This window comes from Nicotiana tabacum, chromosome 22, assembly GCF_000715075.1.
Source record: "Nicotiana tabacum cultivar K326 chromosome 22, ASM71507v2, whole genome shotgun sequence".
Taxonomy (NCBI): Eukaryota; Viridiplantae; Streptophyta; class Magnoliopsida; order Solanales; family Solanaceae; genus Nicotiana; species Nicotiana tabacum.
Window position 1 is genome coordinate 51,510,545 of NC_134101.1, and position 19,319 is coordinate 51,529,863.

At 38.4% G+C, this 19,319-nt stretch overlaps 2 protein-coding genes across 2 annotated transcripts; both read right to left on the reverse strand.

Annotated features, from left to right (window-relative positions):
- Positions 1-14,139: 14,139 nt before the first annotated feature.
- On the reverse strand, positions 14,140-15,805 carry LOC107760646 (endochitinase EP3). Its single transcript, XM_016578732.2, has 2 exons — positions 15,325-15,805; positions 14,140-14,720 (listed from the first exon to the last, which is right to left on the reverse strand). The coding sequence occupies exons 1-2, from the start codon at positions 15,734-15,736 to the stop codon at positions 14,308-14,310; spliced, it is 825 nt and encodes a 274-aa protein (XP_016434218.1). The 5' UTR covers positions 15,737-15,805; the 3' UTR covers positions 14,140-14,307.
- Positions 15,806-17,468: 1,663 nt separating this feature from the next.
- Positions 17,469-18,940, reverse strand: LOC142175847 (uncharacterized). The gene is made up of 3 exons (XM_075242847.1): positions 18,440-18,940; positions 18,267-18,346; positions 17,469-18,177 (listed from the first exon to the last, which is right to left on the reverse strand). Exons 1-3 carry the CDS (start codon positions 18,938-18,940, stop codon positions 17,469-17,471), a joined length of 1,290 nt encoding a protein of 429 aa, XP_075098948.1.
- Positions 18,941-19,319: the final 379 nt, after the last annotated feature.

The following is a 19,319-nucleotide window of genomic DNA, read 5'->3' on the forward strand; positions in this document are numbered from 1 at the left end:
AAGTTTGGAAGTTTAAAAGTTTAAAAGTTTAAAGAAGGATTTCGATCATTGATTCATAATTTTGATATTGTCTGACGTGGTTTGAGGTTTCAACTAAGTCCGTATACTATTGTGGGATGTGATGGTATGTTTGGACGGGGTCCCGAGGGCCTCAGGTGCGAATTGGATTGGAAACACATCGAGTTTGGACTTGGAAGAACTGCTGAAGCTTAAGGCTTTTGGTGCGATTGCACCTGCGAGGTTATGGCCGCACGTGCGAGACCGCAAAAGCGGCTCAAGGGTCGCAGAAGCGGTAGGGAGTGGGGTTGGATTTGATTCACAGGTGCGAGGAATTTATCGCACCTGCGGAGCCGCAGGTGCGGTCATGGCTACGTAGGTGCAGAGTGGTGCTTGAGCTTGGGAGTCCACAGATGCAGAGGATTTTCGCATAAGCGGATGCGCACCTACGGTTAGATGGCCGCAGAAGCTGAAAAAGTTGGCACTTTTGGGGAAGTCGCATCTGCGAGGAAGCTTCCGCAGAAGCGGAGCCGCAGACGCGCAAGGAGTTCCGCAGGTGAGGAAAGTCGGCTGGGCAGATTGTTTAAAAAATGGGGTTTTGCTCTTTTCACTCATTTTCTCTCTTGATTTGGGCATTTTTTGGAGAGCTTTAAAGGGAGATTTTCATCATTTATGGCAAGGTAAGTTATTCCCACCTATTGTAAGTTAAATACATAGATTTTATAAGGATGTAAACATGAAAATTAGTAGAAAGCGTGGGATTTTGGTAGAAAATCTAGAATTTGGTATTTTTAGAATTTGACCACGAAATTGGACATGAAATTTGGAATAAATTATATATTTTAGTTTGTGGTGTTATGAATAAAGTTTATCTTCAAAAATTTTCGAAATACGGGCACGTGGGCCCGAGGGTTGATTTTATTGATTTTTTCGAGCGGAGTTGGTAATTTTTATAAATGGTTAAATTGTAAGCATTGGAGTATATTTCGATTGAATTACACATTGTTTGACTAGTTTCGAGACGTTTGGCTTGAGTTGAGGTGTTAGAGAGGCGTTGGAGCCGATTATGGAAATTCGGAGCGAGGTAAGTCTCATGTCTAACCTTGTAAGGGGAAAACTACCCCTAGGTGATATTTATTGTTACGTGCAACTAGTTGTGGGTACTACGTACGCACGAGGTGATGAGAGTCCATACGTGGCTAAAGCATGTTTATGTCTGGGTAGACTTAGGACTTTATCATGTAATATTTGAATTGTTTGGACTCATTTTGCTAGCTTAATTAATTGAAATTTTAAATAAAACTGATTTAGAAACATATGAATATATTAGGCCGAGTTTTATCACCTTGAGTTGTTGCCAAGATATTTGATAAGTGTAAAGGGGTATATTTACTATTGTACCCATGTACTGTGTTGTAAGCACGTGTCTCGTAATTCGATAACTTTCTTTCTTTCTTATGGAGTGGGCCGAATGCCTCGGCAGTATAATAGATGCATATATGGTTCGTGCCGCTTGACCCTCGGTAGTGTACATATTATTCTGAATCGGGCCGATCAACCTCAGCATAATCGTGCGTCATATCGCTAGTACTCCGAATATTCACGAGATAATATTTCCACTGATGCTCTGCATTTTATATGGTATTCCTTATTTATTTGATATCGGCACTTGGTATTTTCTGAGCTGTTAAGGTAGGATACTAGATCGAGAAATTCATACTTTAAAAGAAATGTTTGAAAGATTATGTAATTTACAGATTCACCCCACTATCGTTGTGCACTTCATATCTGATATGAATTATTATATCATTTTATTTAACCTCTAGTAAGTGTCGATATCTATACCCCGTCACTACTTCTACAGGGTTAGGCTAGATACTTACTGGGTATGCATTGATTTACGTACTCATACTGCACTTTTGCACTAAATGTGCAGGATCTGACAGGTTCATCTGGTAATCATCTTGGCACGTGGGCGCACCTGTAGAGGAGACTTTATCTGATCAGCATTCCAGGCTACGCATCGTAGTCCACTGAGTCTCCATCGTACTATTTACTTTATCATGTCTAATTCACATTCTGGACAGATGTTGTATTATTATTAAAATGCCCATATACTTATGACACCGGGTCTTGGAGCTATACTAGTTGATGCTTATGGTTTCGTACATCATTAACGCCTTTCAATTCTTTTTTTATAAACTACATATGTTGTACGTCCCCGTGGATTTAGGAGCGTAAATTGTATTAGGTAAAATATGGTATGGCACGTGGCTACCCAAGAAGTGGATACGTGGAACCTAAGCCGGGAGGACGAAAAACTGGACGTTGCTATCCCATGTGTCACCGGAAATGATAACGTTCATGAAGGCATAGAATACTCTGCACCCGGTAGCATTCAATGAGGAAAATTCCACATCATTAAGAGCAACGACCCGTTACAAAGAATTTGACATTTATATCCACCGTTACGTCTTCATCAATGCTCCTCATAATTGACATTAAAGAAGGGCACGACCCTAGTGCCTTCTTCATAGCTATAACTAATAAGCTCAATGATCATTGTAAGGGAAACAAATTTTCTGGCTAACTTACACTATATTCTATACAGAATTTTAATACAATTTTGCTTTCTCGCTCTTTGATCTCATCATTATTATGCCCGAAAACCCTGTTCTCAGACTCGCTAGATCTGTCATTTCATCTACATTTTAAGGTTGAGTATTTTATATTTCGTCAGTTATTTCGCTATTTTTTGGATCAAATTAATTCACATGTCTAGAAACCACGAACAAATTTAATTGTACCGTTTTACGGGTAAACAGTTTGGCGCCCACCGTGGGGCCTAGACAGTCGTGCAATTAAATTGATCCTTGCCTTTTTTACTAACGAGTTTTAATTACTTTGTCTTAGTAAAAAACACAAAAAATGGCAGATAACACTGTTAACGGCACACGCAACCCTGAAATTCAAGGGGGGCAACCTTATTTCGAGGATTCAATCAGTGACACTCGCAATGAGGAGAACAACGCTACACCGGTACATGACAGACGGTACACTCGACAGATTCGAGAGGCAGCTCCTGATGATGCTGATGAGGAACATGTAGCGTATGCAGTAAGGGTCCTGCAAGAGCAACATGTAATCATTCTAGTCCATCTCACGCGGCAGGATCATGTTATGACAGAACTAAAACAGACGCTTTCAGATGCCTTAAATAATGCAAACAAGCGAGATCCAGTTCCTCCTGATGTTCCCGCGAATCAGACGACATAGAGAGTTGATAATAACACTCCCAGGGACGAAGTTAGCGGGGCTAGGGGTAGTAGATCTGATCTCAACAATGCGAACGATCCGTTCAAAGATGAACTTTTTAGGTGCATGAAGGAAGTAAACACCTGCATGGATCAAATACCGGGCACACCACCAGTATTAAAAGGCCCAAACTCGAAGAAGTATATTCAATTACCGTATAAACTGAGCGCAACCCCAGAATTAATCCCGAAGCGGTTCAAAATGCCCGATGTATGATGGAACTTCAGATCCATATGAGCACATTACTACCTACACAACAACGGTGAAAGGAAATGATTTGGCTCCTCACAAAATTGAATCTGTATTGCTAAAGAAATTTGGTGAGACTCTCACGAGGGGAGCTTTAACGTGGTATTCATTATTGCCGGAGAATTCCATAGATTTCTTTGAGATGCTCGCGAATTCTTTCATCAAAGCTCATGCCGGTGCCAGAAAAGTACAAGCCCAAAAGGCCAACATATTTAGGATCGCGCAAGGAGAAAGTTTAGTATATATTGTTATAATGTGATGCCCTTCGGGTTAAAAAATACCGAAGCCACTTATCAACGGCTCGTGAATAAGATGTTCGAAAAACAAATTGGAAAAACTATGGAAGTATATATAGACGATATGCTAGTTAAGTCTTTGAATGCAGGTGACCACCTGAAGCATTTGCAAGAAACATTCAACATCCTGAGGGAACATAATACAAAGCTTAACCCCGTGAAGTGTGCTTTCGGGGTCAGTTCGGGTAAGTTCCTAGGATTCCTAGTCTCACAAAGTGGAATTGAGGTAAATCCCGACAAAATCAAGGCCATAGAGGACATCCCGGATCAATTGTCTAACATAAAAGAAGTCCAGAGGCTCACAGGGAGATTGGCAGCTTTGAGCAGGTTCATTTTCCGATCATCGGAAAAATGTCATTGCTTCTTCGCACTACTAAAAATGAAAAACAATTTCGAATGGAAATCGGAGTGTCAGAAAGCCTTGAAGGAGTTGAAGAAATATTTGCCAAGCCCTCCGTTACTCTCAAAACCAAAAGAAGGTGAAACATTGCTAGTCTACCTCACGGTTTCAGAAGTTGCGGTAAGTGCAGTTTTAGTCTGAGAGGATAAAGGTATGCAATCTCCCATTTATTATGTTAGCAAAATTTTAACGGGAGCAGAAACTCGCAACCCACATCTGGAAAAGCTGGCTTTAGCTCTCATAGTCGCCACTCAAAATCTGAGGTCCTACTTCAAATGCCACCCGATAGCTGTGGTGACAACTTTACCTTTTGAGGAATATTCTCCATAAACCCGAGCTCTCGGGTAGATTGGCCAAATGTGCTGTCAAAATGAGCGAATTTGATATAGAATATAAACCAAGGACTGCAATTAAGTCGCAAGTCTTGCCTTACTTCGTGGCCAATTTTAGTCCGGGACTATCGCCTCTGGCAGCCAAGGAGGTAATAATGGTGTCAGAATTGACATCGGGAGTTTGGACCTTATTTATGGACGGAGCTTCAAACGTAAAAGGGTCCGGGCTCGGAATAGTCTTGGTCACGCCTTCGGGGGAAACCTTAAGGCAAGCCATCAGAACGATTCTTTTAACAAACAATGAAGCGAAATACAAAGCTTTGATTGAAGGGCTCGAATTGGCCTGGGGGCTTGACTTCGAAGTCATCGAAATCAAATGTGATTCGTAGTTGGTGGTAAATCAGGTCTACAAAATTTTTGACACCAAAGAGGAATGTATGAAACAATACGTGGTAAAGGTTCAGGCTTTATTGGTGCAATTCTGGGAGTGGTCAATTACTCATATCCTGAGGGAAGATAACACGAAAGCAGATGTATTGGCAAATTTGGGCTCATCGATAGAAATCCAGGGATCAGAATCAGGGACGGTAGAACAACTGATGAACTCAGCCTTGGACACAAATGGTTTCTAAGAGGTGAATTCGACTAGTTTGGTCTGGGATTGGAGAAACTAAATAATCGATTATCTTGAGCATAGAAAGTTTCCTGAATACCCCAAAGCATCAAGAGTGTTAGGCACCAAAGTTGCACGATATAGCTTCAAGAAAGTCCAATTGTACAAAAAATCCTTTCGAGGCCCGTTGGCTCGATGCTTAGGAGCATTAGAAGCTAGCTATGTCATGAGAGAAGTCCATGAAGGGATATGCGGCAACCACTCGGGTGCAGATGCTTTGGTGCTAAAATTAGTTCGGGTAGGATATTACTGGTCCCGTATGGAACAAGATGCCAAAGACTTCGTACGAAAATGTGATACATGCCAACGCTACGCACCACTATTACATCAACCGACAAAACCCCTACATTCGGTTTTGTCCCCGTGGCCGTTCATGAAATGGGGGATGGACATTATCAGATCGCTACCACCGGCTCCTGGAAAGGTAAGGTTTCTTTTAATTTTGACTGACTATTTTTCTGAATGGATGGAAGTAGGTCCTTATCAGAAGATCGGAGAATGCGAAGTGGTCGACTTCCTATGGGAAAATATAATTTGTAAGTTTGGAATACCAAAGAAGATTGCATACGACAACATGCTGCAGTTTATCGGCGCAAAAGTTACAAAGTTCCTTGAAGATTTGAAGATAAAGTAAATGCACGACTGGTGTCACCTCTTCACCTTATCATCCGAGCGCAAATGGTCAAGAAGAATCAACTAACAAAGTAATTATTCAAAATCTCAAGAAAAGGTTGGAAGTGACAAAAGGCAACTGGCCCGAAGAATTACCTGGGGTTCTATGGGCCTACCAAACAACGGCCAAGTCAAGCACAGGTGAAACCCCTTTTTCCCTTCTGTACGACATAGAAGCTTTGATACCAGTGGAAGTAGGGGAATCAACCTTAAGGTATTTCCATGCAGACGAAGAATCGAACAACAAAGCAATGCTAATCAACTTGGAGCTACTCGAGGAGCGTAGGGACTTAGCACATATAAGAATGGCAGCTCAGAAACAAAGAATGGAGCGATATTATAATCAAAGATCCAACCTCTGATATTTCAGAGTAGGAGACTTGGTCTTGAGGAAGGTAACTCAAAACACCCGGGAACTCAATGCGGGCAAGTTAGGCTCAACATGGGAAGACCCTTACCGGTCTTCAGCTATCAATGGGAAATGATCGTACGAGTTGGAGAACCAGAACGGAGACAAGTTGCCCAACAACTAGAACGTGGCTCACCTCCAAAGATATTACTGCTGACGAATAATAGTCAAACGGAAAGTATGTGCTGCACTTTTTTCCCTTCGTTTAGTTTTTGTCCCAATTGAGTTTTTCTGGAAAGGTTTTTAACGAGGCAGCGACACAAAGCATACTATGAAGACATCAGTGATAAGAACTTTGATTACAAGGCAAACAAATAAGTTTCCACTCAGGGATGATTAGATAATCTTTATTTCGATATCAAATTCCCACCGGGAAGTTAAGTTTGCTGCCGAGCAGAGGTTACCCGACCGTTTATGAGCACAAACCACTAGAGGACTGTTAGGTATTCTTTCGCTCGATAGCATGGATTCCTAAGGGGAATCAAAGTATGTTTCTGAGTGGAGGATTACCTAGCAATTCATTGGTGGAGCCTTCGAGGGTGCAAGACTTCCAGTGTTCCAATTCGCACTCTCCACCTTCGAACACTGGGGGAATAATATGAGGATACGGTAACAATGACTGCCACATCAATCGGGAATGAAAATTCGGAAACAAAATGCTTCATCGGGACCGGGGACTACACAACCAGCCTCGCAGAAACAAGTTGTACAAGAAAGCCACATATAATGGCAATTTCTTTTTGCATAGCAAGATGCTTATGTATTTTTTGAAATAAAAGGAATAAAATGAAATTCTTTTGCTTTTATCTTGTTTCTTGTTTAAACGATGAACTAACTTTTTCATTTGAAAGTTAAACAAGTACTTCAAATGTTAGTGCCGTAATGAACATGAGACGTCTTTTTCAAGAGCACCGTAAACATAAGAGTGCCCTCTCTTATAAAAACTCTCACGTTAAAGGTTTGGTTCCGGAAGAATTTATGCCTGGAATAAAAAATGCTATCGGGGAAAAATACACTCGAAGCCGCATATGAAAATAACTCAAAAGGCAAACTTGCACAAATACTTATAAAAACCTTCACGTTAAAGGGCTGGTTCCGAAAGAATTTATGCCCGGGATAAAAAATGCTATCGGAGAAAAATACACCCGAAGCTGCATATGAAAAGGACGCAAAAAGCAAACTTGCGCAAATACTTATTGAAAACCTCACGTAAAAAGGATAATTCTCGGAAACAAAGTTCGAAGAAAATGCATCCGAGACCACATACAAAAAAATGTGAACAGAAAAACATGCACCAAATCCTTAAAAGAATACAAGGGTTAAAAATCTTGCACGAATATTCAAGCAAAAGTAAGACTCAAACAAACATTTTGGCAAAAGTATGTCTTCATTTACAAGAACATGCCAAAAGAAATACAAAACAGGACAAGACAAATAAAGCTAAACTGCAGTACTTCCGGGCCAAGGAGAAAGAGAAGTGTCCGCGTCCCCAGGAGTGGTAGACGGTTCCACCGATGGCTCGAGATTTTCCCCAGTCTGATCTTCAAAATCGTCGCCCTCTGATTCTTCTTCAGTTCCCGAAAATTCAGAACTTGAACCAGATGGGCCAAATATATCGGACCTCGATGGAAGGCCAGTCTTAGTGGCTAACTCAATCTCGCGTGCCTTATCAAGCTCGCGAATAGTTGAATTAAAGAGCCTGTTAACTCGATAGTTTTCCTGTACTTCTCTTCTAGCTGGGCATGTTTCGCCCCTGCGGCAGCAAGCTCTTCGACTTTGGAGTTCAAGGTTGCTTCAAAGTTAGTTACCCTCCCAGTAACAGCAGCCTCGCACTCGGTTGCAGCAAGAATAGCGTCTTGGACTTCAGCCCATTTAGCCTTGGCTTCATCAAATCTAGCCCTCAGCGGGCCAACTTCTTGGCTGAGGGTTATCACTTCTTGCTCGATTTGCTGCAAACGAGCTTCCAAAATGACGGCCTTGGTGGCTCTGGTTTCCAGTTCTGAGAAATGGAGAATGGTTTGGTCTCGTTCCACCAAAAACTGATCCCGTTTAGAAGTAAGTCCTTCTTTCTCACGAATCAACCTTTGAAGGCCCTCAGAAGCAAGAAAGTTGGCTTGCAAAACAAAAAGAGGTAAAACTTAAAATACATTCATTCAAGTAGGAGAAATAACAGAGGAAGAAAGAAACGTAACTTTGTGGCGTTATGAATAGCATTATTCAACAAACACTCTCCCGAGAGTGTTTGAATCTTTTCCCAATCCTTCTTTGAAGCCAAAGTCTTCAGATAGTTAGCAAGACCCACCGGCCGGGAAAGATGATTGCACCCGGTACAGACCAAAAGAGTAACATTCATCCTCCTCTGAGGATCTTCAGAAGGGGCAGCATAATTTTGCCCCAAATTTTCATGAACTGGGGACTGTGGAAGAGGAACGCCTTCTTCATGGTCAGGTATGGCAGCTGGAGATGATGTTGCTGGTGGAAGAATGGATTAAGATGGAAGTGATGTAGTAGTTGCTGGTGTTGGAGAAGGTGGTGATAAAGCTGATGGGGTAGAAGAATGAGAAACATATATGTTAAAAGCAGCACTGGATGTTGGGTACTCGCCAACTGAAGACAGCAAGGACTTGGTACTCTACCTTGTAGTACCGGTCACAATAATTGAGGCCCAAGAACGGGAGTTAGCATTATCTGTCAAATCAAATTCTCCCCAAAGTGCCGAGACATCATCCTCGGTTGGTATGAATGTCTCAACAGGTTGAGCATCCTATTGAGATGATAAGGGTCATTGCCTTCTATAAAGAGAAGCTCCCTCATCACTAGCTTCTTCATCGTCATCAATCATCACAGTGTCTATGACCGGCCCGGAAGGAGGATCAGGCGTCATCGCCACCGGAGATAGCTCGGGGATAGCAGTCTCCGCCCGCTTATTATTCTCCCCAACCATGTAGAAACGTCTTCTCTTTGGTTGCTTATCTTCTGGCTGAGGACTCCGTGAAGATGTGGTTACACCCGAAACATACCCAGAGATACATGTTCGAGTGAGAGCTTCCTGAAATAGCCTCGTTGTATCAGCGGGATCAGCCAAAGCATCCTCCTCGGGGATAGTAACAGAGCTCGTAGGTAAACCTAATTTCATAAACAAGCCAGAAAGGTTCAATCGATATGCAAAGCAGAGAAAGATGGAAGCGAGGTAAGTTCAAATTACCATGATTTTTGGCCTTCCACCCGTATTTCGGGGAGAGCTCTTTCCACAAGCGAGTTTTGGGCATTGTGATGTCCAAAATTTTTTGAACCCACCGGTCTAATACTTTCACCACCTGTGGGACCCATCTAGTTGTTGAAACATACGAAGAATGAAAACACGGCCATAGAATATGTGTTAATGAAAGAAGGAATATTAGAGATGTTACGAGCGCGGTTCCAAGCTGCCGGAAAGTATGAAGCCGTTGTTGGAATAATACTGCTAGTGGCAACCGCGGCGAACCATTCCGTCCACCCACAGTCATTATCATCATCCATGATAGTCAACAAAGCATGGTGACCTCGTTTGCAGAGATTTATCATACCCCCGCCCCCTCCCGGAAAATCTTGGGGGAGTATAGCTTCATCATGTGAGCTAATGTTAGCTCCTCTCCAGTTTCTTGGCACAAGCGTCGAAGACAAGAAACCGTCCTCCACATGTGAGGACTTACCTTTGCCAAACACACCTGATAGCGGAGGCAAAATTCCGTAATCATAGAATCAAGCTCTCCACTCAAAGAAAACGCACCCAAAGTAAAGGGATACGTGTAAAAGTATGTAAAACCTTCCTTGGGAAGGGTCACTCACTCTGATAGACCGGAAGCGATGATATCCAATTCATGGCAAAGACAATCTTCCTTCACAGCGGGAATACTGAAAGGACAAATGGAGGAAGGGTACCTGCTAACAACCCATGTACGAGAGTTAGCAGAAGGGAGTTTCTCCTCAAAATCCTTTGCGGTATTGAGTCTTTTTGGTATGATGGAGTCTACGGTTGGAGAGACAAAGTCGTCGGTTTTGTTTTTGCCTTTCGAAGAACCAGTATGTTTTGAGGAGGAAGCCATCGAAAAAGATAAAGGATTTTTTCTATTTGAAGAAAATGAAGACTCAGTAAGCGAAATAAGATGAAGGAGGTTGGAGTACAAGGGGGGAAGTTAATACGTATAAGTAAAGTTTTGGCAGCTAAATCCTTGGCTAAGATTACCTCGGTACCGACAAAAGCCGTGCTAAATCATGGGAAGATGCGTGTTCGAGGCATTAATTGTGTAGAGACAGGCGTCTAATCAGCCGTCAGTTGCCTTCAAAAGGAATTATAGTAATTCCCGCCAAAAGAATATTTCTACCAACTTTTCGGTAATACAAAGTTATGTCACCGGAAAGCAGGGGGCTATCTGTATTAGGTAAAATATGTTATGGCACGTGGCCACCCAAGAAGGGGACGCGTGGAACCTAAGCCGGGAGGACGAAAAATCGGACGCAGTTATCCCGTGTGTCACCGGAAAAGATAACGTTTATGAAGGTATTGAATACTCTGCACCCGGTAGCATTCAATGAGAAATATTCCACAGCATTAAAAGCAACGGCCCGTTATAAAAAAATTGGCATTTATGTTCACAGTTACGTCTTCATCAATGCTCCTCATAATTGACATTAAAGAAGGGCACGACCCTAGTACCTTCTTCATAGCTATAAATAATAAACTAAATGATCATTGCAAGGGAGACGAATTTTCTGGTTAACTTACACTACATTCTATACAGAATTTTAATACAATTTTGCCTTCTCGCTCTTTGATCTCATCATTATTGTGCCCGGAAACCCTGTTCCCGGACTCGTCAGCTCTGTCATTTCATCTACATTTTAAGGCAGAGTATTTTATATTTCATCAGTTATTTCATTATTTTTTGGATCAAATTAATTCACTTGTCTAGAAACCACGAACAAATTTAATTGTACCGTTTTACGGGTAAATATAAATCTCCTTCCTTATTAAAAACTATTATTTCGAAAGTAATAAAATGAGTAATTAAATGGATAAATTACTGTTGGCTTGTCTGAAGGCGGCGTTAGGCGCCATCACGACCTATAGTGAATTTTGGGTCGTGACACATTGGATAGTAATTGAAAACTTGCTTAAAATTTGCATCCGGTTAGAGGTTCAGCTAAATGAGAGTATCAACTATAATACATTTGATTCAAAGTATGTTAACTCAAGCCCAGCACGTTACTCTATCTTTCTACAATTATTTTGAGTGGAAAATTAGGAAATTGCAAAAGCAATATAAAAATTTGTATAAAATAATATATACATATATATTGATTAACCAAAAGAAATTAAGATTAAAAATTGTATTCTAAAACTATTATCGACAAAAAATAAAGTCAGAAAACACTTGTAGATGTTCTCAAAAACAAAATACACTTGGTTGAAAAATCTTCACAAAAGGAAACTCTTATATTTTGACTAAAAGAGATTTTCACACTCATGTAATCCGTCTTATTTTACAGTAAAAATTCATTAGTCTACACATCTTTTGACTTTTTTTTTTCCTTTTCTTTATTTTAGTAAGTTAAATATGCTAGTGATTATATTATAATTGCACCTGTAACTAGATATTGCTTCATCACTATTAGGAAAATGGTTGTGTCGTACTATGGAAACCAAATTGGTTTCTTACTTCCTCAAATTATCGTAAACAAATTACTTGCCATTCTTCTTAAAGTCATTTCAGATTTTATTAACTTTAAATTGGAACGGTCCTCAAAACTACATATAGCAAAAAAAGGGATAGGTATTTTTGTAAGTTACAACTAGTCACGAATTTGTTCTACACTTTTCAACATGGCAATGAGGAAGATATCGTCCATCACTTTGTTTTCCATGGTTTGTGTGATGCTTATCACAATAGGTATTTCTCCCACTTTACTCTCATTCAAATGGAAATCAAAGTTGCAGATATGTTTGTATGCTTAACATAAAATTAATATTTTGTATTTAATGTTTGGATTCTGAGTAAAAATTCATGTTCACACAGCATTATTCCTAAAGATCTATGATTTCAGGGACTTCTTTAGGCAAAGGCATATCAAAACCTTTTTAAGATTATTTTCAAGATATGATCTATCAAATGGTTGCAAGATTATCCCTACAGTATACCAAGTTTGATATTAAAGTTTATTTGTTTTTGCTATAGTTTGCACTAAATTTGATGTTTTAGAAGAATATTTTGTTCTAGTTAAAGGCTTGTATGTCCTCATAATAATAAGTGCATATAGATTAGATCCAGGTTTAAATAGTACTATGTCGGGTCATTTGGTTTGAACACAAGTTATCCCGCGATTAGTTATGCTGGGATTAATTATCCTGGTTTTATTTTTTATTTATTGTTTGGTATGTTGCATTAATCTTTGGGTTGTCAATTTTACTGCTTCATCCTGAATAACTTATCTTTAAATTACTATTCCACTCTCTGATAGATATAAGTTATCCCGGTACTATTTTTAATCATGGAAAAACTTATCCCAAACTTAGTAACCAAACAAGGGACAAGGCAATCTAAACTAGTTTGGGTTAGGAGCTGCAACTTACCATATTTCTTCTAACCTGGCTTTGCTATAAGATGGCCTATAAAATGGTACTATTTGTCTAGTGACATTATATTTTACATGAGTTTGGTATTTTTGTGTTATCTTTACTTAAATATAAAAATTTGTAGTATTTTATGATAAAAATTTGACTTTTATAGGCTTACAGAGTGTGGAAGGTTCGGTATTCATAGGTGAACCATGCAAAACAGCTAAAGATTGCTTTGATTTTTGCCGTGGCGCGACCCCATTTTGCCAGAATGAACATTGTATTTGCGAGGTTGAGGAGGCGGCTATTAGCAATTCTCAAGCTGGAGCTATTAGAAAAATTTTACAACATAATTAGGAGTATGTGACTATACATAATATATACATAATAAGAACAATTGTTCTATTGAAATTTTCTTTAGTTGTTGGTTGAAATTAATAAAGATCTCAAATAATGAATGACAAATTTGTCTATTTTTTCATGTATTTTAATAGCATGAAGACTGGTTACTTCATTTATTCTTTCTTCTTTTTTTGTTTTTTTCATGGCAGGATTTAATTTCTTAAATCTTGCTCATTAACTTGTGCTTTTGTTTTGAAAAATAGTACGTGAAACTTTGATATATATAGTAACTCAGAAAACTAAATGAAGTATTACTGAATTTGTGTATAACGCTCAAAACCAATGGTGATGAAAATGATGAAGATTCGTTTCTTATTTCTTTTTTTTCGAGAGAATTACTCTGCAAATTCAAGATGTCATAATGATCAAAACGGTTAGTGCTGTACTTGCATCTCAAAGATGAATCTCATCACTATCCGTATTATCAAAGGTGCGCTAAAAGTGCCCATAAAGCTGAAGCGCGGCTCAAAACATGTTGAGTACTTCGCCTCGCTTAGTGGACAGTATTGTCAGCAAGGTACTAAGACATATTTTTCTTTGCTAATGATTAAGCAATTGATATTTCATTTAATCGTAAATTTTCTTCAATTTCTTTGTTAATACACGCTTATAGATATTAGTTTTGTAGTTTTTCTCGCCTTTCTTCATTAAAACCAACGTTTTAAATGCGCTTTGAGCTTTAAACCCCAACAGATCTTAAAATATTTTTGCTTTTTTTGTCTTTAATAACACTTATGACCATGAAGATGGGTGTATCCAGTTGGGACGTGAGCACATGTTTTGTACTGAATCAAACTCATATAGTAATTTCCTTTAATTCGCTCTTAAATGAAATTTGCATTACATTACAATTCCTTATATAGGAATAAACCGACTAAATTTCCATTTTCTAGTCTTTACTAATTCAGTCACCATAGAATTAACATATATATATCATATCCTGAAAACTTAACCTTTTTCAAGACTCCTAACAAGTGAGATTATTCCCAGTATCTACACCAAGTTGCTGACAATACTCAGTGTAATATTGAATCCTTCTGGCAACAGGCTCTGGATTTCCACCATTACACTCAAGCGGACCATTAATGGCTCGAATCGTCGCCCCGAAACCATGGCCAGAAGTTATGAGAGAATGGCAATTATTCATCCAATACCAAAACGCAGTTTTGAATGCTATGAGACTGTCTCTAGCCACGATATCGGGGTCGTTTACGCCATCGAATCCGATGTCTTTCCCCGCCGGTCCATAGTTGAAATTCCATGACAATTGTATCGGTCCACGGCCGTAATATTTCTTGCCGAGGACACAAGGGTACTCTGTATTTGTCTCATCACAATAGTCCCTAGATGCACCATTTATCTCATTTCTATAGCACATTTCTGCATAAAGTGAAAAAAGAAAAAGAAACTGTAGTGTGAGTTGCGTAAAATTGCTATATAATGTTATATGGAAGTTGTCATGTAGTCGTGAAAATGTGTGCCATAGTATACAAGATTGTAACGAACAGTTTATACAATCAAGTCACTTAAAAATTAAGTCTATATAACTTTTATGGCCAGTTTAGATCTACATGACATAATAAATGACCTATTATAACCAGTGTCAGAGCTATATATGTGTTGGCAAGAGGATTCAATCGAATCCCTTTTAAAAAAAGTTACATCGTTCATATATAAATGATCTCTTTTTTTTTCCCCAAAAAAAATGATCTCTTTGTTTTTTTTTATTATGTACAAGTTGTTGACTCCCCTCAAGTAGTAACAAAGAGGTTCAAAAATAGCTGTAGATCATAAGTTCAAATCCTATGTATCAATAAGTCAAGCCAAAGCTTGGTTCAGATGAAACCACAGCTTATTCAGTAGATCCACCGCTGCATTAATTATGTGATATCATAGTATTAATTTCTTTTCCGCTATTAGTATATACAAACTTAAATTAAAAAGAGGTAACAAACAGGAGAAGGTTGTAAGGAAAAAGACTCACGTCCAGTCTCATGGGTAACATGAGCAAAGAAAGCAGCAATTTCACGCTTATTATCATCAGAAGAACCAGCAGTTGCAAATAGAGGATAAGACCTGAGAGCTTCAAGAAAGGCAGATCTTGTGTAAAATCCTTTGCCTTCACAGTTTGGAGCAGCTTGATTAGCAATTCCATTGAAAAATGGTTCAGAAACAATTTGAGAAACTGATGAAATTCCATAGTTTTCTGTAATAAAACAAGGCCCCCCTTTACAGCCTTGACCACAATATGCATTTCCAGTGCCACAATAACCCCATCTGCTGCAGCACAAACCTTCCGCACACCCACAGTTTTGAGCCAAGATTAATTTTGGAATAAATATGGCTATAATATAAATAAATAAAAAGAAGTGCTTTCTTGAACCACAGTTAATCATTTTTCAGCGAGGAACTAGACTGGATATGGAGGAAAGACTAAAGCATAGAAGTATTTATAGAAGCAAAAAGACTGAACCGGTAATAATGTTGAAAATTGTTTAATATTTCAGCAACTTTAATGTGAACTTTATAGGTATAGATGCACTTTAGATTAGTTTGAGTATTGCACTTTATTAGGAAGGATATGGTTTTGTCATAACTCGTAGGGTCTGCCTAACACTCTATCTATTAAAAAAGATTAGTTGATCACAAGAACCCCTTGACGCTTTTTGATAAATGTGCAAAGACCTACCTTCAAGTTTTAAGAATTAATGATAAGTTCTCTCTTATTTCAGGTTGTTCAGAAGCGACTAAGCGTCCCTTGACAAGATAAATGCTAATGTTAGTATTTGTGGCTAGTATTATTATTCGTACAAAGTATTATAATTCGTACAAGATAAAAGAGTTTAATATTCGTACAATTAAATCATCTTATATACTATTTGTACTTGTGTTTATATGTATGCATGCATTGTCTGATTCTAGTTTTCGATAAATACAATAATGTTTATTTTCATGAATAAATTTTTTTATGACATATTAGAATTACTTTAGAATTTGCATGGAACTTAACTTTGAATTTCAGAATGATATTTTTTCACTTCCTTAGAGATTCGAATGTAATTAAATATCATATTCAACTCTAGTGTTGATAACTTTGCACCTTAAAACATTAAGCTTGGAACTAAAGGAACGTCACGTCGCCTGGCAAGCAATTATTAATAGGTAAATTTTGATGGTTTCTATTTTACGCTACGTTAATTTCAACTATTTCATATGTGATACACCCAACCCAATTATTGACAAAGTTTTTCGGAATTATGAAGAATGATTGGGTGACTACAATGATAAAAAGGGATGATTTGACACAAAAGAGACTTTGTGGGGATGATCTTAGGGGAATGTCCCCAAAATATTTTTTTTTTAAAAACTCTCCTTTTCAAGGGTTTTTCTATCGAATTAAATTATTCATCGAAGTTTATTGGATGTGAGGACGTAATTTTTGCTCGACATATAAAATCGCTCCTAAAAAGTCAAAAATAGTTTTAAGTGCTTTTCGTAGAACTTTTAGGAATTTTGTTGGTTTATTTTGATGGTTTAAGTGCTCGGCATATAAAATCGCTACTAAATTATTATTTTCCCACATTGCATCATTGGTAATGTTTTAAAGCCATGAAAATCATAATTATTTTATGTTCATTGAATTTTTCCTAGATTTTGATTGCATCATTAGCCTTTAATTGCACGTAGTAGTATCTTTAAACGAAAATTAATAATAATAAAAATTAACAATAATAATAAAATTACACTAGTTGTGTCTTTTACATTTTTGGCTAGGTAATTAGTTTAATTTTAATTATTTTGAGTTAGTTAAAGGCTAATTAGGCCTAGTTTGCATTTAGATTCAATTTGATTTAAGTGGACTAATATTTATTTTTTTGTTAAATGAAAAAGTTTGTTCAACCAAGTATAATTATTTACAAGCACACCTGCTCATTGGACTCTAGAGACAGGATCATACAAGAATAACTATTAAAACTCTCGCTAAACTAGCTACTTCCAGTTCCAAGCTCTATAACTGCTCACCTTCTAGGAAGGGTGTCAGTTGTAGAGACAAGGATTTACTGGTAGCTACTCCTAGTCTGGGTAACCTCTCAATCTATCTAATTCATTCTGCCATTTGGAGTATCTTTATCCTACAATATGCAATTGTAGAGCTATTTCTTTTAGTCTTTCTGTAGTTGTTTTCTTCAATTGTTGAAATCTTCTACTGTTTCTTTCCATCCAAACATGGTAGACTGTGGCTGCAAATATGAAGGCAATGATGACAGTTCTTGGGTGTTTGTTTCTTGTTATGTTTGCCAGCCATGCTAGTTCTTCATTCCATGATCTTACTTGCCTCTGTATTCCTATCCATTGAAGTAGTTTCTGCCATTTAGTTTTGGAATAGCTGCACTCAAAGAATAGGTGAGTGAGTGTTTCCTCTGCATCTGTTGAGCATAGCACACATTCACTTTGCACTTGTATTCCCCATAGTTGTATAATGTCTATTGTTGCCAGTCTTGGTTGAAGAGCCATCCACATAATGAATTGATGCTTTGGTATCCTGCCTTTACTGAGAATCAAGCTTTTCCAATAGACTTTTGGATATTGAGGGAGACTGTCCATATAGGCTTTCTTAATGCTGAATTTGGCATCTAGTGCATAAGTCTGTATTCTATCCATGTTAGGTGCTAGCCATTGTCTAGCCTCAAATATCTTTCTAACCACCGAGCTTGCTTGTCTTGGTGTTTTGATTTCCTTTAAGTCTTTACCCTTTATGTATTGATGTTGTATCCATTGGACCCAAAGTGTATCTTTTTTCTGAGAAATTGCCCACAACAGCTTCAATATTGCAGCTCTACTCCACAGGGTAAAATTGAGAATATTTAGTCCACCAGTAGATCTTGGTTGGCATATTGTTTCCTATGCAATGGGTGCTATGTTCACATTCTCCTTTGTGCCATGCCAGAGGAAGTTCCTGCAGACTGTTGTGCAAGTTTAACTACTTTTTTTGGAAGTAGAAAGATCTGAGCCCAGTAGGTTTGAATCTCAAATAAAATACTTTTTATCAATTGAAGTCTTCCTGCATATGATAGAAATTTAGAGGACCAACATCTGACCCTTGCCACAATTTTTTCCACCAAAGGCATACATTGGTTGATAGTCAGTTTTGTAGCAGATAATAGTACTCCTAGGTATTTGAAAGGAAGGCTGCCAAGGGAGAAGTGAAGTTCAACTAAGAGTTTTTGTCTGAATTCAGTTGTGACTCCAGAAATGTACAAGGAGCTCACTACCATATTAGCTTTAAGTCCTGATACAGATGATAAGTGTTCAAAGTATTTCATCAGGAGTTGCATTGAAATTCTGTCTGCTCTACAACACAATAGCAGGTCATCAACAAAACAGATATGAGTGATGTGTTGCTTAGAGCATTTAGGATGATAGTTGAAATTTGGGACAATTTGTAACTTCTTTAATGCTCTATTTAGGTATTCCATCACAAGCACAAAGAGGTATGGTGACATAGGATCCCCTTGCCTTAGACCTTTCTTTGCTGGGAAGCTAGTTGTCATACCACCATTTATCAGCAGTGTATAGCTTACTGTGGTTACACACTCCATGATCAGACACACCATCTTATGTAGAATCCCAAACTCAATCAGTAGTTGCTTCAGGAAGCTCCATTCTACCGAGTCATAGGCTTTTCTAATGTCAACCTTTATGATGCATCTTGGGGATACTGATTTTCTTGTGTATCCTTTCACCAACTCATGTGCCAATATGACATTGTCTAAAATGTTCCTCCCCTATATGAAGGCAGATTGAGATGGTCCAACAAGGAAATCCATTGTTGCTTTTAACCTCTTAGTTAGGATCCTAGCAATAATCTTGTACAGAGCAGAGCAGCATGCAATTGGCGTGAATTCTTTCACATATGTTGGGTGATCCATCTTAGGGATCAGTGTGACAGTGGTGCAGTTTATTTCTTTGAGTATCTTG

Bases quoted from the DNA above. Each gene is read 5' to 3' on its own strand.
- LOC142175847 (XM_075242847.1), bottom strand. From the start codon at position 18,940: ATGGAGTGTGTAACCACAGTAAGCTATACACTGCTGATAAATGGTGGT. The intron at 18,347-18,439 runs GTCAGATGTTGG...TACTGGGCTCAG, and splicing joins TGGAAAAAATTGTGGCAAGG to ATCTTTCTACTTCCAAAAAA. The intron at 18,178-18,266 runs GTGAACATAGCA...CCTGTGGAGTAG, and splicing joins GGCATGGCACAAAGGAGAAT to AGCTGCAATATTGAAGCTGT.
- LOC107760646 (XM_016578732.2), bottom strand. From the start codon at position 15,736: ATGATTAACTGTGGTTCAAGAAAGCACTTCTTTTTATTTATTTATATT. The intron at 14,721-15,324 runs GTGAGTCTTTTT...CACTTTATGCAG, and splicing joins TGTTACCCATGAGACTGGAC to AAATGTGCTATAGAAATGAG.